General features: G+C 34.0%; 1 protein-coding gene and 1 long non-coding RNA gene across 2 annotated transcripts in view; one reads left to right on the top strand and one right to left on the bottom strand.

The window, feature by feature from the left end:
- Positions 1-27,959, top strand: part of LOC126968329 (uncharacterized) — a 131,060-nt gene that overhangs the window by 18,917 nt on the left and 84,184 nt on the right. Inside the window, exon 2 of the mRNA XM_050813294.1 lies at positions 3,973-4,203. Within this exon, the coding sequence (XP_050669251.1) occupies positions 4,036-4,203 (168 nt within the window). The 5' untranslated portion in view covers positions 3,973-4,035. The remainder of the gene's footprint in view (positions 1-3,972; positions 4,204-27,959) is intronic.
- LOC126969119 (uncharacterized) overlaps positions 1-27,959 on the bottom strand; it is a 174,766-nt gene that overhangs the window by 104,128 nt on the left and 42,679 nt on the right. The gene's annotated exons all lie outside the window — the stretch shown is intronic.

Below are 27,959 nucleotides of genomic sequence, written 5' to 3'. Positions count from 1 at the left end.
CCGTTTAATGACAAGATATTATCTATCCATGGTTATGTCTAATGTAGCTGTTATAGTCCAATGCTTTATGTCGATAGGTTATTGAAATGTAAGTAAGCGTCTACCTCTAGTAAGTTAAACTAAGGATAGATGATAGGTTATGGAAAACGGCCGTAAATGAGCTAAGACTAGTGTGAGTATAGTTTTTAATTGTTTTTTGACGCGTAAACGTCTTATAAATCGATGTACATCGGCTGCACGCACGAAAAAATGTCACGTTCTGCCTGAGTCGAGCGTGCAAGGGAGAAAGGGGAACAAGCGATAGAGAGGGATAATGGGCATAAGGCTTCGGCTTGTGAGTTGTGACGCATCTGCGGGTGCAGTAATAATAGGTTATGTTACAATTTTCACAAAAATTTATTATGACATATATAAATGATCGAATAAAAAGATGTTTTCTTATGATGACTTTACAGACAACCAATTTTTTTATGGAACCGGAGGATTAATTAGCCGCCACTCATACTCTCTTAGTCAGAGAAATCACATGAGAGTTGCCGGGTTTTAAGGTTTTTTTTTTTCAATTTTTACGAGCACTACGTGAAAATATTTTTCTGCCACAAACAGAGGAGGTCTCATTGTAACTGAGAATAGCCCGGTACACAAACATTTTACTAATAGCAAGCGTATGGAGAGTTTTAAAAATTGCATTTGGCTCCATACCTACTTTGTGTAATGCAATCACAGCGATTCGGTTCTCTTTATCACCCTACTCCGTTTTAATATCGCAAAATAATGTACAATGTATGAGCGATATAAAAATGACAGATTCCAAATTTAAATGTAATATTTTGTTTATTTTAAATTGTAACAGTATTTATGGCCAGACTAAGTATATACAAACCTACAATTTACATTTATATTGTTAGATATGCGCTAAAGAAAAAAAATAGGATTTAACAACTACATAAATAATAAGATAAAGTATATATAAAATAGTTATTCTATACATTTTCACTAGACGACTTGTTCTATGAAATAGTTCTTTATTAAGTTTTTAAATGCATTGAATGTCTGGGCTTTTCTTATATAAAAAAACCGCGTTTAAAAAACCGACTTCAAAAACTGAAAAGTTTTAAATAACTAAAAATTTAATTTAATACACCTCTTATGCAATATACCTTTAATATTAATAAAAAACTATTATTTATGTGCTACCTATTGATATGTTTAAAGTCGGTGCCAACTCAAATGTAATAGTAGGCACCTACACTCGCCACGCGTGACCTTGAGCAGGATAGCTTCCTCTAGAACAAAACAAGACAACACAAATTTTTATGGGACCAAATGGCATCTATTCTGCATCGAATTAAAGAAGAATTACGTAAATCGGATCATAAATCTCAGAGTAATCGGTGTACATACATAAAAAAATAACGATCGAATTGAGAACCTCCTCCTTTTTGAAGTTGGTTAAAAATAGGTAGAGCACTCCACAGTCTGATAGCTTCACAAATAGAAGATGTTCGCGGTTATATTAAAATGGTTACTAAGCATTAGTGTTTGTGGGTTATTCGTAGGTACCTAGTTCTAGGCAGGAAACACGTGTTTAAACACAATTAACGATGATTCGAAAAGTTATGATTTATAGTAAACAGTCTGTTTGTACTCTCAGTATTTTTGAACGAATATTTGAGCTAGATAAAATCAACCAATTCTAAATTCAAATATTTATTTTTAAATTCAAATATATTTATTCAAAATAAGAAAGAATAAAAATATTTGAATGTAAAAGTGGTAGCAGTGATTTTATCTAGCTTCAAAACTACTATCTTTCGAAAAAGTATGCCTCAGACCTGAAAAGAACGGGCGCAAGAAACTCAGCGAGCTTCTTTTTGAAGTGAAAACTTGTTTAGCGGCGTTGAGCACTTTTCTTGGGCTATCCCAAGTATAAAATGTTAAACTCGCGTCAGGACACGTGGCCTGATCGAGAATTCGTAAGACAGTCGTTGAAATTAATATAATATAATATATATAAAAATAACTAATTATAGTTCGGCTATTTCAACTTAATCGACCAGTGGTTAAATCATTGTGATTGCGAACACACCGCGAGGTCGAGGGATCGTGATCTCAGCCGTGAAATATTTTACAGTCTATTATGGGTGAAAGTTGATTTTTCTGAGAGATAAACTTTTTAATCTATATGTATATAAAAGAGATTTCCACGTATATAGTCACTCATCACGATATCTCTGGAACCATTAGAGCTAAAGACTTGAAATTTGGTAGGAATATTCTTTTCACCGAGTAGAGGTCAGATTTTCCAAAATGTCATCTGCAAGAGTTTTTTTTTTATTATGAACAGAACAACGTCTGTCGGGTCAGCTAGTGTAAAATAATTGTAATAGTTCTGAAGTGTTAAATTTTTTAAATAATGTAAATTGTCATTTTTGTGTTTTTATTTAACCACATAAATGGTAGTACTTTTATTCTGATTTCAATTCATTCCAAAATATTCAAATATGCACAAACTTAATGTTCAATTTTTCACCTCTGCCGGCACTCCCGGAGTGCAACCTTTATACCTTATTTATATTTGAATTTATCGTAAATGACGAAAATTATACTTCGTTCCCGTGGCATTCCTAGTTTTTTTTATCTCAATCATCTAACCTTCATCTAACACATTCCTTGTCAACTAAGTTATTACGATGACATCTCGTCTTGTCATTAGCTCCCGGCGTTCACAGATAATATTATAATAACTACGTCACCGTACTTCCTGGGAACCCCGGCTGAATTCTTACGCTGTGACATTAATGATGACTTTCAGTTTTATTACTATTATCAGCCAGACGGACGAACCCGCATTCACTAGTGACAATCTACTACTACAAAGAATGTATGGTTATGTTTTTCAGATCTTCATTATATATATATATATTTTTTAATATTGACACACTCTTACACAAATTATCTTGCCCCAAACTAGGCATAGTCTGTACTGTGGGTACAAGACAACGATATATTTAATACAGTATTTATGTATGTTTAAGTATACTTACTTAAAAACATGACTCGGCAACAAACTTCCATATTCATCATATAAATGATTGCACCTACCGGGATTCGAACCCGGGACCTCTAGCTTAGTTGTCAGGGTTACTAACCATTCGGCTATATGGGTCGTCGAAATATATCGTTATATTCACTAGCTGGTGACTGATACGCTTCACCTAAACAAATCTTAATATTTACAAAATTTCACATCATAATTTAAAATCTTATTTGTTAATTACGAAATTTTTAGAAGTTTAATCATAACAATAATTATTTCCATCTCTTCTGGTCTTGTAAAGAAATAATAATAGGGGTTAAAGGATGAAATTGCCGTTTTATTGTAATAGATACTTCGATTTGACATAGATAATCCTTACTACTGCTTCAGGGCAGAAAAAGGTGCCGTTGTGGTACCCATAATCAAGCCGGTATCCTGTGCAAAGAAGCATCCCACTGGTAAATGCCTTTAGCCGCCTCTTATGACACCCTTGGGCCTGCGACTTTCCTATTCTCTTTATTTCCGGGGACGCACAGGGAAAAGTAACCTATAATAGAATCGAAGTGAGCGTAAGAATCTCATTTCAGTGGAAGAATCAGGGCTCAGGACTCTTCTTACCATTCTTGGGAAGCAGCCTATATATTTTTTGTATTAATTGCTGTATGTTACACCTGTAACGCATAGTTTCACGACACAATAAGGGTAACATTCTCAAATTCAAATATTTTTTATTCAAAAAGGATTTGAAATCACTTATGTCGAAAATTAACCTCCAATTCGAAAAACTATGCCTCAGACCTGAGAAGAACGGGCTCAAGAAAATTAGCGAGTTCTTTTTTTTTATTAATATTTCGTCACAATAAAGTCGTTTATGTTATTTACCTTCACCATCTAACAATAAATAGTTTTTAAATCATTAATTTTCGTTCCAGATATAAGCAAAATGGCTCACTGAAGCTCGCGGAAATTTAAACAAGACGATGTTCTAAAACAAGATGGCGACTACGATGACAGCTTCGGCTCACGACTTGTACCTTCATGACGCCGAAATCAGACCCCAGCATTCCAGAGACAACTCCCGAGACTCTGGAATATTCCATACAACCAAGGGCTTGTGGAATGCCCCTGGGTTAAATAATTGTTTCCTGAATAGTGCTGTTCAGGTAAGTCACCTGTAAATATTTTTTAAGCTTCTTTCGACTGCTGATGCGAACGATGGAATATTGTCCTAACTTATGTTTATATTTTAAGTTTAATTGTGAGAGTATGAAGGATTACTTAAGCTACGCGGGCGCGTTTAACAGTTTTCAACTCATAGATCAATATTATAATGACCATTATGAAAAAAAACAAGTGTGGTTAAGACCGAAAGGAAGAAGTTAAAACTCAGTATCATTACGGATCTTATTAGTAGAATAAATGAGAAACAAGTCAAAATTTTTGAATATTATCTTTTAATTCAATGTAAATCAATGTATTTTATTTTCGTTTTCACAGTCTACAAAGGATTCAATAGTTTTGTGAATAAAACCGATACGCACACAAAATTTCATACAATATGGTGCAGCCGTTTCGGACGAATTTGGTAACAAACACCGGGACACAAGAATTTTATATAATAAATAATCAATATATATCTAAGTAATAATTGTTACGACCTAGCCGTCTACTATAATATTATTTTTACCTTATGTTTTGAGTACTATCATTTTTTTTTTTTTTTTAATAATGGAAGCATTACCTAGCGTTACCTTATCTATAACATAGTTCTTAAGCATTTTTATTATATGGTAGAACTCTGGGGCTCGGCAGCTAAAACCAATATAAATATAGTGCAAAGAGCTCAAAATAAATTGATAAAGGTACTATTTAATTATAATTATTTAACGCCAACTGAAAAACTTTACAAAAAAATAAAATTACTAAATGTTACTCAAACATATATTTATAATACTTGTTTATAAGTAAGAAAAATTTTAACGAAAAATATACATACACAAATAAGTTTCACTAAAAAAATACAAGTTCAAAAAATTATTTTAAGAAATGCAAATAATTTAATATTATGTCGAGCACCAAGAACTAATTACGGTAAGAAAAATATTATGTACGAAGGCGTACAATTATATAATAAGCTCCCCAGTGACTAATAAAAAATACACAATCTTTACAAACCTATAAAAAACTCCTGAAACATTACATATTGAACAATTATCAAAATAATAATCCTTTATTCCACTATATTAGATGTAAACCTACATATATTATTAATTAATATGTGTACAACACTATAATATTAATAACAACATTATAATTTAATACTAATAACATACGCAACTATAAAAATAAATTCAAAACTTACCGAAATATACATATATATTTACTATACATATCTACTTTAGATGCTATTGCTACATGACATAAAATACATAAAATATAAAAAAAAATTAAATCAAACTATACTTACCACGACGTGCCATGCCGTATCTAGTAGCTCTTAATGCATGTGTTGATCATAATTTTTTACGCGGTTTTTTATTTCTACCCACTTTGTTTTGTATAGACTCACAGTACTACGAATAAGATACCTACTGTTTATATTGTTTTCTCATGTAAGTGAATATGTTATGTTCTTAATGAGAATAAAGTTCTTTACCATAAGCACTTGTGGCTGTAATCGCGACAGCCGCCATATTGAAGGTAGCTACTGAAAACCAGTGTTGGGTGATACCCAACTAATATGCTGAGTAGCAAACCTTTTTGAGACAAAACACCGCAAACACCACCTTATTATGTTGATATAGAATAAGCCTTACTTTAGTTTTTTCTTTGGTTATTTTTATAGTGGTTGTATGTTAGTTTTAATTAGATTAGGCATATTATTGTAATTATTTAGATAAGTGTTTCATATTATTTGTTATATTTTGTAATAGTTTATGTTAAGTAAGTATATCTTTACTTGTTCCAAATAAAGATATGCTTACTTATTTACTAAGTTGTATGGTGTTTTTTCAATCTATACTAATATTATAAAGCTGCAGTGTTTGTTTGTTTGTTTGTTTGTTTGAACGCGCTAATCTCTGGTACTACTGGTCCGATTTGAATGATTCTTTCAGTGTTGGGTAGTCCATTTATCGAGGAAATTTTTTTTTTCAAAATTAGGGATCCGTAATAAAATTGCTATTTTGTAACACAAGGTGTAAAATCGAAAACCTATTTTTGCGTGCGCTGCAAAAACTATTGACAATAGAACAAAATGATGTACAGGCTATAATATAGGCAATATTTTACTACTTATAAAACTATCGCGTGAATTATACTTTATATGGCAAAACAACGTTTGCCGGGTCAGCTAGTATAGAATATTAGTACAATAAACCAATAACTAAACACACTAACCTCACAACTTGCTAAAATTATTATTTTTACGTACAAATAATAACTATTAAATTAATAATGAGAATTATTACGTACTAAAAACAGCGACACAACAGCGAAAAGCAGCTGGCTGCATCTTTCTCGCTCGGGTACACTCGGCGGTCCCGAGTTCACCCGATCGAGCCTCTCACATCAGAGCGTGACGGATCAGCCTAACCTACTCGGCATGCCAAAAGATGGTTTCACATCAAAAATATTCTGAGGCCATTTTCAGATTAAAAAATTCTAAGACATACGGTCAGGGTCTCGTTCTCAACAAATTCCTCCACTAAAAATTAACCAACTGTGACGAAATTTTGGAAACTGAATGAGAAGCAAATATTCTGTGTCGGACTGTTTTAATATTTAGCTTATTATTCTCGTATTAGTACACTAGGCCTCTGTTTGCGGTCTTATGATTAAACTGTTTTAACTTTTTAATAGATAGTTTCTGCGAGCAATTGCCTCGTACGACATCTTCGTGTCAAATTCAAATATAAACATTATTTAATTAGGATTAAGCTAAGCGCTTTTGAATTATCAATATAAATATTTCTATTAAATTACTGAATCTATCATATGTTCGGAGAGAGTAGACCTCATGAGAAGAACATACAAGAAACTCAACGGCCACTCTTTTCAATCAATAGAGTATTTTACAATGGTAATATACAAAACAAATTATATGTATCAATATAAATTATCGGCCACAGTTTTTCCGAACCGATACGACTTTGGGACATTCAAGCCTAGAGCATACTACCAACTGAAAGGCCGGCAATGAATCTTTTTTTTTATGAAAACTAAGGGATGTGACGAGCAGGAGGTTCAGCCGATGGTAATCGATACGCCCTGCCCATTACAATCAAGTGCCGCTCAGGATTATTGAAAAACCCCAAAAAATCTGAGCGGCACAACATTTGCGCTCGTCACCTTGAGTCATAAGATGTTAAGTCTAATTTGCCCGGTAATTTCACTAGCTATGGCGCTCTTTAGACCGAAACACAATAAAATTAACACTTAATATTTAATGTTTCACGCTAGAAATAGGCGCCGTTGTGGTACCCATAATCTAACAAGCATCCTGTGCAAAGCAGCCTCTCACTGGTAAATACCCTTAGACGCCTCTTACCACACCCTTGGGCCTGTGACTTCCCTATTCCTTTTATGCCCCGGGGAAGCACATGTACTGTTTTTAATAAACTACATATTTCACATAATAACTATAATAAAATATTATGAGAGCCGATAAAAAGTTCTCGATAGGTAACAACATCACATGTGGACCTTTGCACAACCTGTTTTACCGTTTTGATGCTACGGCTTATATTACACTAAATAGCTTTTATTTTGAAGTAATCGCTGACTCTTTCTGTAGGTATTGTATTTTATTTATTTATTTATTTAGAGACTTAAAAAAGTGAACACCATTTACACCATTATTCATAGACCAAAGCATTAGAGTAAGCCTGTGCTAGGGCTGTCCAAAAATCCTCGGCCTAATTGTAAAAAAATAAAATATTAAAGTTTTCTAATTTAATCTAAAATTTTAATCTTATGAATTATTTAACTAACTAAACTTAATTATTATTTGTTTTATTTGGATTATCATACATATATAAGGAACAATAAGAAAAGTTATAAAAAAAAGAATAATATATATAAAATTTAAGTAATATTAGTGCAACAGTGTTATTGTATTAATTTTGAAGTATAGTTACTTGTACATAGTAAATATGATATTAAGTATGATATTAAAATTAAAATATTGTATTTTGATTTATAATGGCAAAAGTCTAAAGAATATGTTAAGGCGCTTTTTAAGATAGCTTTTGCGCGATTTTGCTAACGTGCTATCTCTTATAATTATCTATACTAATATTATAAAGCTGCAGTGTTTGTTTGTTTGTTTGTTTGAACGCGCTAATCTCTGGTACTACTGGTCCGATTTGATTTGATGATTCTTTCAGTGTTGGGTAGTCCATTTATCGAGGAAGGCTATAATAGGCTATGTTTTTTTTTCAATATTAGAGATCCGTAATAAAATTGCTATTTTGTAACACAAGGTGTAAAATCGAAAACCTATTTTTGCGTGCGCTGCAAAAACTATTGACAATAGAACAAAATGATGTACAGGCTATAATATAGGCAATATTTTATTACTTATAAAAGTATCGCGTGAATTATACTTTATATGGCAAAACAACGTTTGCCGGGTCAGCTAGTATGATATAAATGTATGTGATATTGAAAATACGTACCTATTCTGTGGCATAATATATTTATAGTAATAGAAAATGTATAACCTTAAAAATGCTTTTTTTAATAAACAATAATTCTTTAATATATTGACAAAATGTCAAAATTGCCACTTTAACGTTTTCTTAAAAAAACTTATTCAAATTTCGTGCCACGTCGTTTGTCCGCGATGAACGGCTAAACCACTGAACTGATTTTAATCAACTTTTGCACAGTGTGTAAATTTTATTCTAACTTAAGAGATAGGATGGTTTTCATTTCGATTGGCATGAATAAATAATTGTATGAGATAAGTTTTTACGTACATTTTTACAGTTCTGCTGTGACATTATTTCATGAAAAACGAATGAATTATTGTAATGAGTGAACTTTAAAAAATTTCGTCATTAACAATGAAGATATTAAATTTTGTACATGTATTTGTTAAGAAACGAAGCGCACCATTCACCTGCTAATATCAATTATATAAAACCAGCCATAGCCAGTGGGAGGCTCCTTTGCACAGGGTGTCACAGGATGATGTAGTGCCGCTCAGAATTTTTGGGGTTTTTTCAAGAATCCTGAGTGACACTGCATTGTAATAGGCAGGGCGTATCAATTATTACCATCAGCTGAACGTCCTCCTCGTCTCGTTCCTTATTTTCATAAAAAAAATATAAAAGTCGTACCCACTTTTATCTTTGAATAGCTGATGTTTTTATCAAAATCTTTGTTCTGTTAGAAAACATTAGTGGTAAACTCTTGGGTCACGTCATCGTCCGACCCTCAAAGGTGGTGTGTCATGTGTGTTCCAAGTCAAAACAGACTCTACAGTTAAATTTAAGAGTTCAAATTCGATTGTCAATAAATAAGTAGCATCAGTGTAAATGAGATCTTACCGTTATATGATACGACAGCAGGTATTGTCTCGCGACCAACAATATTTGCTGACCACTTAGAGTCGAAGTAAGCTGGGACTCAATGATAATATATGCATGACCTGTACGTGAGGTTATCACCTTCGATGTGGGAAGGAGGAAAGTTTAAAAAAAAAGAAGAAAATGAAAAAAAAGGAAGGAGTTGAAGAAAATAAATAATAATACGCTGATACAATACTTATAACATAAGATGCAGCGTCTGTCGGAGTAGGTTTGGGCCATATGCATATGCCATGCCATTTGACGACCTGTATAGCCGAGTGGTTAGCGATCCTACCTACTAAGCTAGAGGTCCCGGGTTCGAATCCCGGTAGGTGCAAGCATTTATATGATGAATATGGATGTTTGTTTCCGAGTCATGGATGTTTAAATGTATTTATGTATGCTTATATGTATGTTTTTATGAATTTATGTATGTTTAAGTAAGTATATTGTATTAAATATATCATTATCATGTAACCCATAACACAGGCTATATATGCTTAACTTGGGGCAAGATAATTTGTGTAAAAAGTGTGTCAATATTATTATTATTATTATATGCCACAAATTCTTGGTGTTAACATTGTGGTTATGACAGTTTCTATCAAATTAACTTATGTCCCTGAGTAGATACATAACATTATTTATTTATTTACTAGCTGACCCAGCAAAAGTTGTATTGCTGATATTAAAATCGCGATACCAAAGTAACTGTTGATGTTGATGTTGATTTGAAGTTGTATGTATTTTTTAATGCTGACTCATAATTAAACGAAAATTTGAAAAAAAAATGTTAAAAAAATTAAAAAAAAAATGGCGTGGACCACCCAATATGCACTCGAAATTTCATGAGAATCGGTCAACCCGTTTCGAAGGAGTTTAAATACAAACACCGCGACATGAGAATTTTATATATTACTGTCTAATTAGCACGGCAGTGCCACTTACACTAATTGGACGAAACACTAAAAGGAAAATTTAGAAACAAACAATGAATATTAAAGAATAATTGAATTAATTATACAATATCAATGCTCTCCGCGTACCTTAGTATATCAGGAGCTAGGGAAGTCCATTCATCATTGAATGGATCCCATTGAGCATTCTTATCCAAGAGCGCGTTGAAAGGTGCCATGGCTCGGGCAACGGTGCGATGAGTCGGGACCACGAAAAGTCTTATTTTTCGTGGGCGAAGATTATTAAATTTAGGGACACGTATATGACACAGTTGCTCATGAAAATCTGGAGCACCAACCTCTCCTCGTAAAATTCGACACATAATTTTAAGCTGCTCGCAAGTCCGCCTGACCTCCAGGAATTATCGAGAATATATTGAGAAGTAACAGTTAAATATCAGCATAGAGCATATCGGGATATATAAGAAGAAATACTAAAAGCGACTCGGTCAACAGATTCCTTCATTACAACAGAATACCAGAAGAATATAATATGTGAATACATTTTATAGCTGTCAACATTGCGCGGCTTGGTGCTTACACAAATCCATTGATAAACGAGGGTTATTAATCTTATTAAAGCTACTTAATTCTACGGTTTTCTTACCAGTTTGTCACGGGGATTTTTCAAATCTAAATGTAAATTAGGTAGGAATACCATTATTGTTGTATTATTAGGGTATCGTAACTCAAAAGGAAAAAATAGGACTCTTATACACATCTTATACACTTTGTTGTTCGTCTATCCGTTCGTCGGTCTGTCAAGATTCTTTATCTCTCGAGTTGAAATTAAAACAATAGTATACTTAAGTGTACAGCGTCTTAAAGCTGTGAAAATATCGAACTTCTAAATTTAGGTAAAAACAAGATACGGCCGTTTATGCCGCAAAAAAGGTATATTTGGTCACTCTCAAGGGAACCAAAATTTATTGGGTATTTTCCGTTGATCTAGAACTATGAAATATGGCAAGAAATAACGTCTTATACTACAAGTACAGGGAAAGGTCTCAAAACTATACTTTTATAGTTAAATCATAAAAAATGTACTGAACCCTCAGTGGGCGAGTGCAAGTCGAACTTTTTTTGTTAGACACCTAAATTTGTAAGCTATTCATTACAATCATTAAGTATTCTATAATATCGGTGCACGTCTATTAGTTTAAATAAAACTTTGAATCTACTTTGAATTACGCGCGAAAACGCGCGTTTCGAGGCGTCACGTAAATCATGTTTCATTTAATATAGCCGATCATAATATAACCGTATTTTATCCATTCCATTTCAGCTGGCAGACGTCCACTGCTAGACAAAGGCCTCCACCAAAGATCACCATGACGATCGATCCTGCGCTGCCCTCATTCAAACTAGTCTGACCAGAACTTTGGTCCATCTTGTGGGAGCCTACCATTACGTAGTCGTAATTCGAGGACTCTATTGCCCCAACGGCCATCTGTCCGTCCAGCTATGTGCCCTGCCCACTGCCACTTCAGTTTCGCTACCATCAGCGCTATGTCAGTGACTTTCTCTCCTAAGGATCTCCTCATTTCTGATTCGACCTTGCAGGGAAAGTCCGAGCATAGCCCTCTTTAGAGTCCAGCTTCCTCATATTATATTTATACTTTGCATATTATATTTATACTTTGAATCACTTGTCAGTCACTTTGTTGTACTGTGCTTGCGTTGCAGAAAATAAAGCTTTGCAGTTCTCTGCTATTTTTTATGACAAGTTTTCAGCTGTCACATGTCATAATTTATGTCTAGATAGACTGGAATCTAGACGTATGAATTATCTGAGAATTAAATACGTTATTAAAATCTATATATATTTCAAAAGTGAGTAATTTTTTAGAATTTTTTTAGCATATATTTTTTCTTTAAGCCTTATTATTCATTGGTTTATTAATACTGTCATGCCCACTATGGGACTGTTCCTAAGAGCGCCATTCGTCACACCCTGAGGAACCAATGACAACTAGCACTTAAACGCTGGAGCAAATCAACAGGATTAAACCATTCCAAATCACTGATAAAGGCATTCAATAATAGAAACGAGAATGAACCCCGATCATTGAACAGGAAAAACTTATGCAAGTATGCATACTTCATTTGGTGAGTACACCAGCACCTCAGTGTGGTTAAATAAAAAACGAAAGAACTTGCAGACTTTGCCTTGGGGCCGATGAAACGCCTCTTCATCTCGTCTGCGATTGCGGCCGACCAATGCATAAGCGTAACACAATCCTTGGTGACTACAGCCTGCACCCAGGTGCTGTTTGTAAACTCGCGTCAAAAAGATACTGCGGTTTGTAAATGCGGCAGGGCTTGACAATGATGATCAATGGAACTCCTTAACTTCTTGACGACGACCACGACTGCATTGCTAAATTTAGTAGATCTACACAAATTGTGACAAATTATTAGTTAGTGTAGTTCAGGTTCACTAAACCAACACACTAAATATAAAAATAAAAAATTTAATAACATAAAATCAACCTACTTCAAAAATACTATTCCAAAACAATAGATATATAATATCCACTAAAAATTTTAATAATGGGAAATGGACTGTTCAGTCTAAAACCATGAGGATTCAAAAGACCTTATAAGACTATATAGTTTTAGTCACGTATATTCCAACTTTTGACGCTCGTTTGAACGCACTGTGAATACCTTATCGAATCGTACGTGTTAAATTTTAACTTCCATTACAAAAATATCCAACTAAACCTACGTGCTGCTTTGTTATTTAAACACATCTACGTATAATATATAAAATTCTCGTGTTACACTGTTAGTTGCAATACTCCTCCGAAATGGCATGATTGATTTTCTAGGTCTATAAAAGGTCGTAAAAAAATTTTATGCCCTAAAAAGAGAAAAGATTTTATGGATTTGACCTTTAAAAGGAATTATTAATAGAAATTCTAAAATAATTTTCAAATATCTCTTAAAATTCTCTGATTATATTTTTAATATTTTAATTTTTGTAATTGCTGTAGAACGTTAAAACGTGCTTAAGATACGAATCATTTATGTTAACCCTTTCCGACCTGGTGTACACAATTGTACACATATAATATAGCAATTTGTTAAATCTACCCAAAGAAAAAGCCATTTTTTGCTAATTTTTTATAAAGAGAATGCTATTATTTATATTTGTTATTTCATATTGCTTCGTATTTTCTAATAAAAAGTTGTAAAATAACTGTTTTTATAATTATAGATAAACATCCCATAACAATAATATTTTCATTACGTTTGACGGATGTGTACACTTGTACACAAAAAGAAAAAGTCGTTTTTCTGGAAAAGCTTGTAATCAGGATTTATTTATTTGTTTTTCCTTAGATCTATTTACAATAGCCTAGTTGCAGGCATTTTTCAGATCGATTAGCGAAAATAAAAAAAATCAGGTCTGAAAGGGTTAATAACCTTAGCTATAATCTAATTTAGAATGAGCAGTAACTCAAATCAACCACACATTAGTTCGTTGTTATTGTGATTGATCCCAATCAAACGGTGCTCTTAATAAACCAATCATAAGAAACAAATGAATTTGAATGCAATCATGGTCTTTAATCGAATGTTACGACACCATTGGCATGCGTTATAATCGTACACGCATCATCCAGATTCAATCACACGAGATAACCTTGACTGATCTAACAGTTCATTGTCAGTACATTTAGCAAAATTTAATTTCACAAAATTCGTCATTATAATACTAGAAATAACTTGCTTGTAATTAATTCTAGTAGGCTGTATAAGATACAGAATATCTTTAAGCGTAAATGTATATATACACTTTTATAATAAATTCCCAGCCACTGTTCAGGCATATAAATAAATTTAAATGTTCTACTCAGCAGCTGAATATCTAAATGATCGAACAGCCAGGAACTAGATTATTAGTATTTTATAGCAATAACAATGACAGCACAATGTTGTATATTATATTAAAAAGAGCCAAAAAACGAATGCTGGGAGAGTTTCTTGCGCTGCTTCTTCTCTCTCAGAGCGCCATTTGTTTCCGAAGCGGTGGTAGTGTGTGTAGAACGGAAAGCTGTTATCTGAAGTCGCGTCTTTTACGAACTTCAACATGTAAGCCGGAGTTTATTGACCAGATAATTTAACTTAAACATTTAGTTACTTCACCAATAAGAATATTTAATTTTGTTCAAATCTTAATAAAAGGCATTTATTTTCTCAAAATGATTCCTTTAGAATTCTTTTTATTGTCATTTCTAATATACTAGAGACTAGTACCGCTTCGGTTAGAAGTGACATCAAACATAATTCTAAAGGTATCAATTATGACAAAATAAAATGCATTTTATACCTTTTTATGCCTTTTAACCTTAATAATAATAATAAGAAATAAGCCATCGTATATGGGCAAGTTGACTTAAATTATAATTATAAGTTTATTCCTTAGATCACCTAAGCGTTTAAGTAGACTTTAACATTTGTGAAAACGTTGAAAAAAGTTGAGATTGACAGTTAACCTCTATTTTGAGCAATGCGCGCACAAAAACACAAAGTGATACAAATCGCGAATGTAAGACGTAGCTTGTCACGCACACCAAAGTAATAAACCTGGCCTGTTTTCGTTGATTTTGTAGCAGCTAGAGGCTCTATCTGTATGTATATGTATAAATAATTATCTAAGGCTATGTCAAATGTCATATTTATTTTCAGTGTAATTGTTTTCTGTTATGTATGTTGCACTGACCTCTACTATACGTATAGTTACGACTGGACTGGCGACTGTCAGATTGCTTTTGTGCCTGTTCGATATTCGCCATTTTGGCGCTGTTGGCCATGTAGCGAGAGTTTGCGGTACTAACACTAGTGATGACAACCTCAGCAAACATCGATAGATGGTGGGAAAATATTTACAAAAAAAATTGTGTACTTTATTACGTTGATTCTTGAAGTATAAATAACACGGAAAACGAACGAAATTAATTCAAAATGCAAAAATACTTCAGATCATTGTACGTTCCTCCGCAGCCAATTGTATTATACGTCAAAATAAGTTCGCTGGACGCTCGCGAGTGGCGCTTCAAATAGGCACAAAAAATTTGCTGTCAAACATATATAATAGCCTGTCCAGTTAAGCCAGTGGTATATAGTAGAGGTCAGTGGTAGGTTGGTATATTATTAAATTTTAATTGATTTCATTTTTCGAAACATTGAAATTACTACTGATCATTATTTATCTAATTTTTGTCTGAACATAAATTTAAATATTTCTCACGAAATTATTAAAAGCGAAATAGATCTAAATTTTAATAACATTCCCTTTGTTTTATAATCTCTTCTTTGTCTGTAGCCTATTATTTCGATTATCAAGTCCCGATAATAGATTAATGCAATGTACAAAACGGAAAAAGTTTGAAGACACGAAGAAATCTAAAAAAAAATGTTAAACACGCCTCGTGACTTTAATACATTCTAGAATAAAATATGTAACGGATTGGTTATTTAAAATTCAACAGACATCTTTCATATAACGTTTATTCAAGCTTTGTTTTATCCCTTCAATGTGTAACTCCGTGAAATGTATCCTCCGAGGGTAAAAGGCGTGAAACCTTAGAGTTTTTAACAATCTGGAGACGGTATCAATACTCTTTACAAAAGCACGAGGAAGCTAGTTGTGACCCCGCACAATGATGTAAAGACTATCCCCCTTATTCATAATGGTCCGCTAACTTTAAACACCCGCTTAGGAGTGTTTTTTCTCATTCTGACTTAGGTCAATATAAGACAGAGTGAGAATTAGCAATGCTTAAGTTGGCAGACTATTATGAATAAGGGGGTGTGTGTTTTTCCGGGCAGAACTGCCCCCACCCCTATTTCTAAAAGTAGTTGAAATTTCGTGTTCCGTTTTGAAGCGTATTTGTTGTTGTGCTGTATGTATTAATTAAAGGCATTATATGAATGTGCTGTAATACATTTCGCTACTTCTTACGTAGGTATTTATACCGCATTACAACATGATGCGGCTTGGGAAAATTGGATCATCTTGTCTTTTTGTCATTTAATTCAAAAACAATTCCGCGGCTTTAGGCATAGCACCTTAACCAAGCGTAATTAAGCTGACTAAAATACGAAAACCTGCGTTAAAGGTACGATAGTTTAAGAATCAGCGTTTCTCACCTGACGTCTCCATTACGTTAATGCTCTAAGGTCGGCACGGGCTGAACGCCTAGCGAAATAAATAAAGGATTTGTGTTCCGCGGTGATCATCATGAAACATTCTACGTTAGATAGATTGCTTGTCATCAACTGTGATAGAGGGCTCGGTGATTTTCTTTTTTCTAGTGTAACTAGAATTCTTGCGTGCATCGAATTGCATGTAGTGTAATTTGCTCTCTGGAATGTTACGATATTCTAATAATCATGTTTCATATGATTATATAAACGTAAGCTAAATAGCGCTTAGTAGTAGAACGTATTGGACACAAACATATTTTGATATTAATTGCAAAGTCATTTGTTCGCACCTATTGGTCTATTTTTATGACATAATGGACGAGACAGGCAGGACGATTAGCTGAAACTAATTGATACGCCCTGCTCATTACAATGAAGTGCCCCTCAGAAATTCAGAAATACTCAAAACATCTAAACGGGAATACAATAATTTCACTAGTTGCCCTTTAGGCCGAAACATAATAATGGTTACACATTACTGCTTCACGGCAGAGAAAGGTGCACTTGCTATACCCATAATCTATCCAGAATCCTTTACAAAGAGGCCACTGGTAGATCTGGTTTTATACTCTGGCTTTGTTCTTTTTGTATCTTGTATAAATAAATGTCTGTTCGTCTGTCGATACACTGTGTTAATGCGTCCTCGTACAGAGTTAAGATTATCTACTACATAACAAACGCTTCTATGAAATAAGCTAAAAACGTCTATACGGTTATGTGCTGCATTTCCGTTATATCAATAGCAAATAGCCAGGTTTTCCCAGTTTCCTGGATTTCCCCCCCCCCCCCCCACAAACCTCATGTATTAGTTTTTAAGCATAATAAAGTTTTATCCCTTAATACGTAGATAGGGTTGTAGAAATAAGTTTTCTGATACCTACATACATAAGGCTTAATTGTAAATTGCTTTAATAAGTAGATTTAAGTAATTTTGTATATATATTTTAATACCAAATATAGAAATTTTGAATTTGATTTTTTTTTGTGCTGAATTTCTCGCATTTTCGTGGATACCAATAACCTTAGTACTTATAACAAATTTTATAGATGTAGGTATATGTCGCAGGGAAATGATAATAACAGAGATTTGGTCAATTCCCTAAGTGATTTGATCAAATAACAAAAAAAAAAACGAATGGGTGAATTTCGTGTTTTTTTTTTAATATTATGGGACCCGCGAAGCGAAGCTTCTTCTTGGTCATTAGGAAACGTATATCTGTGTTGAGGTTAGGTTACATTAATTTGATTTTCAAGAGACTGGTGCGTTACCTTTTCATGGGAGTGGGGGAGTGAGCCAGGGGACAGAGGTCATCTCCCTCCCTCCCCTTCCCCTCTCACCTCCCTGCACCTGCGACACTATACTAAATTCTTACCAAATTATGCCTTATAAATACCAAAAGAAAATACTTCTTGTCATTTCACCGAACCAACTCTGGTTTCGTGAAATTTTTTCTCATTTGGTCAAATCACTAGATTTGTTTCGAGAAATGATAAAACCGTGTTGTTATTTTATCATCCTCCGAGATTTGACCAAATCACTGTTTTTATCATATCCCTGCGACATATATACAACTAGAATCATTATATAGCTTGATTTTGATTGAATCAACAACCTTCCTGATGATTGCAACACGTAGTCATTAGTACCTTCGGTATTTTAACGTATGAACAATATTTAGGATCTAAAAACTCAAGTATCTCTACATTGTGCGATTGTTTATCTCAGATTGCTTTTATCCGTATTCAATTCATTGCATTTCTAAGTCCAATGATATAAATTTAACTTCCTGCGTTTTTTCTCCACCTAAATTTTAACCTACCTATATCACATCTCATTCAAATCTAGTATCAGAAAAATACATTTTATAAGTGTTGCAAAGTGGCTGTCGGAATTGTAATGAATTCACTTCATTTCGTTCATATAATGTTAACTAAGTTGAAGAACAATCTGGTTTTTAAGAACCTAACAAATAGTTGATTTTGAAGTACTTTCTAATTTAAATCTAAATGTTATGTCTTATCTTGAGTGTTAATTCCGTTAAAATTTGTCTTTAACCAATTCGACACATATCTTCTGCGCCCAATTCTTGCACGCGACTCACGCTGATATGTAAAGGGAGTACTTAGAATTTGCTCAGAATTTACTAGCGTAAACCTTAGCGAGTGAAAAATTAGTCTATGATTTCGTTTATATAGTTATTTGAAAGCTGAAATTATACTGAGGTTAAGCTAAGACAACCCAATGCAAAAGTCAAGTTCGCGTTTTATCACACTAATGTAAGTTTTACGTAAGTAAAGTCTGAGCAAAGTCCAAGCACGCTTTATAGATTGTAAAGGAATCAATTTTGAGGAAATAAATGCCTTTTACTAAAATTTGAACTAATTTAAATATTCTTATTGGTGAAGTAACTAATAGCTTAAGTTAAATTATCTGGTCAATAAACTCCGGCTTACATGTTGAAGTTCTTAAAAGACACAGAAGTTACCTTAATTACCTTCAGATAACAGCTTTCCGTTCTCTTATCAGATAAAGTTCATCACTCTTGTTCTTCTGATGGAAAGCTCAGAGATTTTTCCGTCTTAGCTTGGTTATCTTGAATGTGTTGATGATAACAATTTGTGTCATAGATAAGATTTTGATTGCGTTATTTCGCAATTAATCTTGTTAAGCTCCTAGTGAGGAAATATGTTTGAATTTGTTTTATTTTATGTGGGCCAATAATATTCTACAGATAAAATTTTCTTGTATGAACTAACTACTAACACCAGACTTCTTGTAGATGGGTTAATATATAACCAGCGATAATTGTCTTGTCAAGCCATATTATGGTATAAAATTTGTCACGAAAAACCAATTCAAGCAATTTCACTTCTACATCAATTCATTACAATTTCAAAAAAACCATTTTTTTATTTATAGCACAATATCTAAACACATACTGAGAGCAAACGATCGAATCTAATTGAAATTTTCAAATATGTAACATTGTATTTTAATTGACAGTACTTTTTAATACGTAGATAATTGACTTATTAAAAGAATGCTTATATAAAACCTCTTTTGTTTAAGATTTCGAAAAATGTAGAAAAAAGTTTAGGGTAATCGGTTTCTTTGCTAATGGGTTTATATTATTCAACTTACTATTTGTTTCGCTCGTTTAACAAAAAGTAGTATCAAATTATTAAAACTTTCGTGAGTCATTATTAAATTATTTACTCCCAACTCAGTGAGAGGTTGCTATCGCGAACCCACCACACTCACCCCTGATGAAGGACCTCCGAATGGTCCGAAACTAGTGGGTACCGACACCAACAAACACGTGAGTAAAGCCGTATTAATAAATAATTTAAAAAGTAATATCCTTTACAATAATAATAATTATTTTTGTGTATAAAACACTTAATTTAGCTTTTACTTCACCGAGCATTATATTATAGCCGAGGGTGACAGCGAAAAGAAACTACTCACCTGAGATATTACATTAATTCACTTCGATGATCTTAATAATAAAGATCAAACTGTTAAGTCCAGAGTTTTAAACGAAAACTTTGTGCTATATTTGTGAGTAGTTATTATTGTAATGCTATAACCGTTCCAAACGTGCATAACATACGATTTACGTACGGTAAACATTATTGTGTAAACTTATCCATTGGTATCAGTTACCTACTGACGTGTCGGTTAAACAATTTCTATAAGCATTTTCAAATCGTCTATAGTGGCTATTTATGCCACGGCTAAGTAATGAGTGCTATTGTTATATGAATGTCTGTTGTCATGATACAGACAGCACTGTTATTGGTAGTGGGCTTCCTTTTCCGCATTGAGGCTCATTAGTGATCCATGTGAGATGGGATTGTTGGCCAGACCAGCTAACCCACCTTCTTCCAGAAGCGACCTCCGCCTACCAAGGGTTTGTGTCCGTTTGGGAGCTATACCATGACATTCTAATATTAGTCTGAGAGTTGAACGAGACATATGTATCCAAATTTAGGTCGATGCGTCACTCGGACGGGTGGTTCAGTTGGTAAGAGCGCTCGGACGGAACCCGAGAGGCGTGGGTTCGAGTCCCGCATCGACCATGAATTTTGGTACGAATTAAATTTGTATTCCAAAATTAGGCTGTGGTTTCGTCCGTTTACAGTCCCTGCACAATGGACTGTGTTTCACGTTCACGTTGACATTTATTCATCGGACACCGGGCAGTGACCTGCTAATTACATGCATTGGCATACAATCCCTTTGCTACAACCATGAAAAAAAATATTCATTTAAGTGCAGTTAAAAGTTTAAAATGGCGCGCGAATGGTTGGCGCTTTCTGCCGGGCATGCGCGTTGTCAGTCATGGATATTACGCAGTTCTGCGCGCTTTTTTAAATGAGTAGCATAATGCTTTTATATCAGACAAAATACAATGAAATTTTATCATAATCGTACACTGAATTGTAGTCAATGACATGAAAATATTTAAGAGGTTTTATTGTAGTACAGTTGGCTCTTCTGCAAATGATCATTATCAAATGGCCTGTGTGAATAGTTTTAGGAGAGGGAGGAGAAATTAATTAGATATTGTGTAAACTTATCCTTTGATAAAAGTTACGCACTGTTGTGTGAGTAAAACATTATCTTTCAACATTATCAAAGCGTCTATAAACTACATTGTGTACGTAAGCAGCTGACATCACAGGATTGAAAAAACCTTTTAATCTCACGTTGAACTCATTAAGTTTCTTATCTCTCTCATACATGCTTGGTGTGAACGAGATAAACGATAGTTGTTTATCAAAGATAGTATACTTACCTATTAACTTTTCTTTTATGCTTTTCTAATAGTTTGCCTAGAACTTCGCCTTGTTGTGCGTCGAATCAAGAAGTGTAAATAATGAGTTTTAAAAATATATTAAAATATAATAGTTTCGAGAAGATATCACTATTATTAATAGTGTAATTTCAATTCTCTATCATTTATATTTCATTATAAAATTTCAGATACCCATAAGATAAATTCAGATATTTGACGATATTCATTAATTGTGTATCCTCTACCGCATTTATCACGGGGAGTGTTCCGAAGATCTGTTTCACCTGATTCCTGCCGCTGAATTCCACCTTTGCACGACACGCCACAAGATGATATCCTATCATCCCCACCATCTGGAAGTGTGGCGGTCCTCCACAGTGCGGTTTTCAAGGAGCTTTCTTCCACGTACTACAAAGCTGTGGAATGAACTTCCTTGTGCGGTGATTCCGGGACGAAATGACATGGGTACCTTCAAAAAAAGCGCGTATACCTTCCTTAAAGGGCGGCAACGCTCCTGTGATTCCTTTGGTGTTGCAAGAGGATGTGGGCGGCGGTAATCACTTAACACCAAGACCCGTACGCTCGTTTGTCCTCCTCATAAAAAAATAAGAGCATGCGTTAAAAATAGATTGATAGGCCATGAACCTGGCTCAACCGCCGTAATCCCTTTTACCTAAGTACCATGTAGATGAGATAGCAAGTACCTTAAACCGTTCAAAAGTGTTTTCTTGTAAAATTTTATTAAAATATATTAGATGATTTTGTCTGAAACCGAACTGAAATGGTATAGTTTAGTGTTTAATCTATCGAGAAAACATCAAAAGAAATTTTATTGAAGTAGGCGTTACTTTGCGGAAATCCATAACTATCCAAATGCCGAAATCTGGCCTGTCCTGAGGATGCCTCGTGTAGAGGCGAAACACGTGACGAATTGTTTAAAGACAAATATTGGCGGAATTAACACTAAAGAAAACTCAAAAAAGATGAAACATCAAAAAATTAAAATCATAAAAGCTTAAAGAGCTATTTTGTAGTACAATTTTTCGTCACAGTTAACAATTAGTTTTTTATGTAGGTTAACTTATTCGGATTATTAACCAACAACAAGGATTTTAAGCATATAAAATGTTTGCGCCGGTTAAAATGTTAAGGAATATGACGTTTTCCACGACAGAGACATAGAGAGAGAAGACATACACGCTACAGCGGCAGACATAAACTTTATCCTTAGTCCATTTACGTGCTTTTCTATATTGATATTTGAAACTGTAATTAACTGATTATTACTGAAATTCCACGGTTCACTTTCGTTAAAATCGTCAACACTAAGTAAAATGGAAAGTTGAGATTGTGTCATTTCTTATCTCAAATTGCGCTCAAGCCAACATGGACTATAAAGAAGTTACGAAATCGACTATCATGTACGAAATTACCTGAGATATAATCAAATAAAAAAAGTGTGCGTCTCGTGACGCCCGACAGATTTACTAAACTAATTTAAACAAAATGAAATTTATATTCTTAGTTACAATAATTCTTGAATAAGTACATTAGAATTTCTCTATCTAAATTATTAGTAACATTATTTAATCCCAATTGCAACAATTGGTTTATGGTAGTCATAATAAGCAACGAAATTTTTACATTGTATATCATCTAAAAATTCTTGCAAAATGGCTTTCACAACAATTATTTTAATGAATATGGCTGTATGGGCTTGAAACCTTTGCCTGTCCTAATAATGGAGGAAGAAATCAAAAAAATAACTAATGTCGCAAACGTCAGAAAATTTCCGAAAACTTTTATTTATTATTTTTTACATAATTAGTAATAATTAAATAAATACACTTATAGATTTCCAAAAAATATTACTGAGAAATTTGAAAAATATTTTTTAAAACCATTTTCAAGCCATTAAATTATAACGGTTAAAAATTGTTTCAATTGATTTCTTTCTGAAGGAAGTATCGCGTTACGTAACGAAGCGAAAATACTAAATTTCTGATTAATATCAAATTTGTGATGGAAAAATCTAGAAGTTTTATATTAGTATACTAAGACTTTTCCAGAACAGTACAAATTCGTATATTTGTCGTAATCAAAAATATATTAATTAATAGTCGTTTTTATCAATAAAATACTTTATGCGGAATTCCAGGCAGTAAGTTCCGATATTTCAATTCCGATACGATGATTTAAATATTGATAAATCGATATCATAAGCGATAACAGTTGTAAACAGGGTGATAATTATTACAGCTGTTATTAAAATTTTATGGAATGTTATTATGAAGCAGTTTTTTTAATTTAATTAAATTTAATTTTCGGCTGTTGGTAAGTCAGAGTGACAAAAAACATGAATAGTAACAAAATAGTTATTTTGGACACTGATTCCAAAAATAACTGTAATTGTAACTACACTACTTTTAGGAAGTGTAATATTTTTAATTTCGTTTTACTTCGGAGAACTCGAAATATGTGTTGATTGAAAACTATGAAATGACGAATGATGTTCTAGACGAATACGCAATATTATTTTACTTTTACTAAAAACAAAAGCATTATCATATTATCATAATTTTTTGGAGTAGCTTCTTTTGAAGTCGGTTGTTTTTTGTAATTTTTTTAATTCTATTATAACTGGACGTAGTTCCAAAAAAACGTTCCAAGCCACGAACATCACATTTTTAGGAATTCATGCTTAAAGTTTAATAAATGTTAGTGTATACCATACATGTGGGTTGGGCTACTAACGGCCGTTCCCAATATACTATCTAGAGATAGAGATAAATTACTACCTTCTACTGTCAGTAATTAGCTGTCAATAATATGAAGCTATCCCAATATGACCGATAAGTCATTCTTATCGCCTTATATTGGGACGCGTGAATTGCAATTTCCATACAAACTTCTATCGCTGGTAAGCTATACGTGGTCCCATTGACAGACAGCGTGTACGGATAAGGTGAGTTACCGTCGACAAGTTTATTGGGACAGAAAAGTCAACGATAGTTACGATTTTTATCTCAAGTAAGAGATAAAATGAATATTGGGAACGGCCGTTAGTCATAATGTCATTTAAAGAGTGACAGTAGGGCTGCTATTTTTGTCAGTCCGTTAATATGAATCACGTGACCAGTTTTGTGTTCTTAACTCAGTTTCGACATGACTGTGGTTTGAGACCTTTTTCTGGAATTACGTCCAATTAATACCGTGATGTAAGTAAAGTCCTTAGTCCCCTAAGCCCATCCAATACGATTGCAGTGACCCCTTTAATCAAGTGAGCCCCATGTTCGAACTTAGGCTGTCTTTAAGAAAAACTAACTTAGTTATTCTAAAATAACTTTACATATATATATTTTTTTTGTATATGCTTGCGAATAAGTTCGTTTTCTATAAGTTTCTATTACCTACTTCATTAAATATTATATTATTGTTAAAACATTTAACAATGTAATATCACTAGTCTATTCTGAACATAGAGACATTATTAAAATCAGTCATGCCTTCTGGCAAATCTGTTTCGAATATAATTTTTTTTTGTATATGCTTGCGAATAAGTTCGTTTTCTATAAGTTTCTATTACCTACTTCATTAAATATTATATTATTGTTAAAACATTTAACAATGTAATATCACTAGTCTATTCTGAACATAGAGACATTATTAAAATCAGTCATGCCTTCTGGCAAATCTGTTTCGAATATAAATGCTTTGTTGAGGAGAGTAGGAGCAAGACAGGGCATTGACCAGTTAAATAAATTGCAGAAAAGGCCAAACGTGGTTTATAGTTAGAAGTGGACACTATTGTTTTACTAATTAGGTATCTGATGTAGATTTGTTGGATATATAAATGGTAATACAGGTTTGTAACTTGTATTGCAATTTTGGGAGAACTGATTCATTATATTAAAGTATATACATATTATTAAAGTCAATAGTTTGGGATTATCGATTATTAATAACTGATGTTGGCAGAACATTGTAACATAAACATTTACTGTGTTTTTATGTATTAGTAGCTGATTCGGCGAACTTCGTTTCGCCTAACAGTCGATTCTTTAATAAAACGTAACGTAAGTCACTCCTTATAACATCAGCTGCCAATAAAAGTCCCGTCAAAATCGGTGCAGTCATTTCAGAGATTAGCTAGGCCGGAACAAACAGACAGACAGACAAAAATTGTAAAAAATGTTATTTTGGTGTATGTACCGTATATATATTCATATACATGTAGTAAAAAACGGTTATTTCAATATTACAAACAGACACTCCAATTTTATTTATATGTATACATAAATAAACGCGAAGTAAAGTTATTCTAAATTTAAAACTGTTTAACATTATCTTACCTTTGTCAATACAGAATTACATGACAGGGAGTAGTAATTTTAAACTTGGAGTAACTTTACACTGCGTTTATTAATAAGACAGTTAATGTATTTTTGTCATATTTATATTGTAGCTACATGGCCTTCTCTCGTGGTGGAACTATTAATATATAAAATGGTGTTTTATCATCATCACTTCAGCCAAAAGACGTCAACTGCTGGATAACGACTTACTCAAAAGAGCTCCACGATGATCGATCCTGCGCTACCCTCATTCAACGTATTCCGGCGATCGGCTTGTGAGGGGTCTACCAACACTGCGTCTTCCGGTACGTGGTCGACATTCGAGGACCCCCCGGACTGCCCCGACGACTACCCGTCTTGAAATGGTCTTTGTTTAGAAAAAAAAATAATAAGTATCTCCTTTGCATCGTAACTCTGTCCTTTTCGGCTTGTACCTTTTGAGCATTATAATTACATACGGTAAGTTCGTGTATGTGCTAAGTAATAGCCTAAACACATGGTCGGATTTGGTACGGCCGTACCATGGGACGGTACGGTGGGCGCGTCGCACCATTTGGTCGGACGTCGTACTCGGTGCGCTCCAGACGGTAATAAAAATAATTTTGTACGATGGACAATGTGACATACCATCGAATATGGTCCGCTTCTAGACCGCGTCCGATGGCTCGGCCGGACAAAATCCGACCATGTGTTTAGGCCAGGGTTGCTCAAACGGTCGATCGGGATCGACAGGTCGATCGCGAGTGCTTTTTGAGTCGATCTCGAGAAAAAAAATCCGGTATAATAAACTAAAATCGGTAATTATGTACCATCTTATGAAAAGTATGCTCAGGACATGCAGAGTCACGCATCAACATCCAAAGTCACTCTTTACTTAAGCTTAGAACTTTAGAACGCGTTTGTTTTGTAAGAACCAATAAACTCGCAATTTTGAATAATAATTATGAGTTTTTTCATTGACATTTAAGAGCAGACCTACACTTACCTTGACTAAAAAAATGCATATTTTGCGCAAAACTAATATCTATGTCATCGTGACACTCTACCTAGACGATAATCCTTCATCACACATACTTGAAGCCTCACAGAGCCGATCGATCGTAGTCTGCAAATTTTGAGGTAGATCGCCAGCAGTTCAAGTTTCAGCACCCCTGGTTTAGGCTTTAACGACTGTTCGTTAAAATATTGATTTATACTGTTTGTGTGCTGTGTTTTGAATAAAAACCGTCGCGAATCGTATCGAGTTTGGATGGTCTGGTAAAAACAGCAGTGTGACCACATTGCCGCGCGCGCTGAGCCACCGGACTGTCGTGATTGCTATTTCCGACACCGGTCGCCGGCTACTGAGAAACGCCATAAATATTTACAACACAAAACTTCATAATCACACATTCTGCGTCTAATAAACAGAACAGACGCGTGGCGAGCTTGTAATGGGACTGCTGTTTTCACTATAAGACTCCTTTTTTATGGAAATGGAGGACAAACTAGCGTACGGATTATCTTTTTTTTTATGAAAATAAGGGACGAGACGAGCAGGACGTTCAGCTGATGATAATTGATAGGCCCTGCGCATTACAATGCAGTGCCACTCAGGATTCTTGAAAAACCCCAAAAATTCTGAGCGGCACTACAACTGCGCTCGTCACCTTGAGACATAAGATGTTAAGTCTCATTTGCCCAGTAATTTCACTAGCTACGGCGCCCTTCAGACCGAAACACAGTAATGCTTACACATTACTGCTTCACGGCAGAAATAGGCGCCGTTGTGGTACCCATAATCTAGCAGGCATCCTGTGCCTTCCACTGGTGCAAATGTCACCTGGTGTTAAGTGATCACCGCCGCCTACATTCTCTTGCACCAGAGCAATCACAGATGATCATGTATTTCGGCTATAGGCGGCGCCCAATGTTATGGACGTCACGGAGCATTTCGCGTCGTATGAAATATTTAAATAATTTGTAAATCAAATATTGTAACATTAATAGTATATTCCTTACACTTACTTACA

This window comes from Leptidea sinapis, chromosome 1 (assembly GCF_905404315.1).
Source record: "Leptidea sinapis chromosome 1, ilLepSina1.1, whole genome shotgun sequence".
Taxonomy (NCBI): domain Eukaryota; kingdom Metazoa; phylum Arthropoda; class Insecta; order Lepidoptera; family Pieridae; genus Leptidea; species Leptidea sinapis.
Note: the sequence above shows the minus strand (reverse complement) of the source record. Positions and strands in the feature narration are given on the sequence as shown.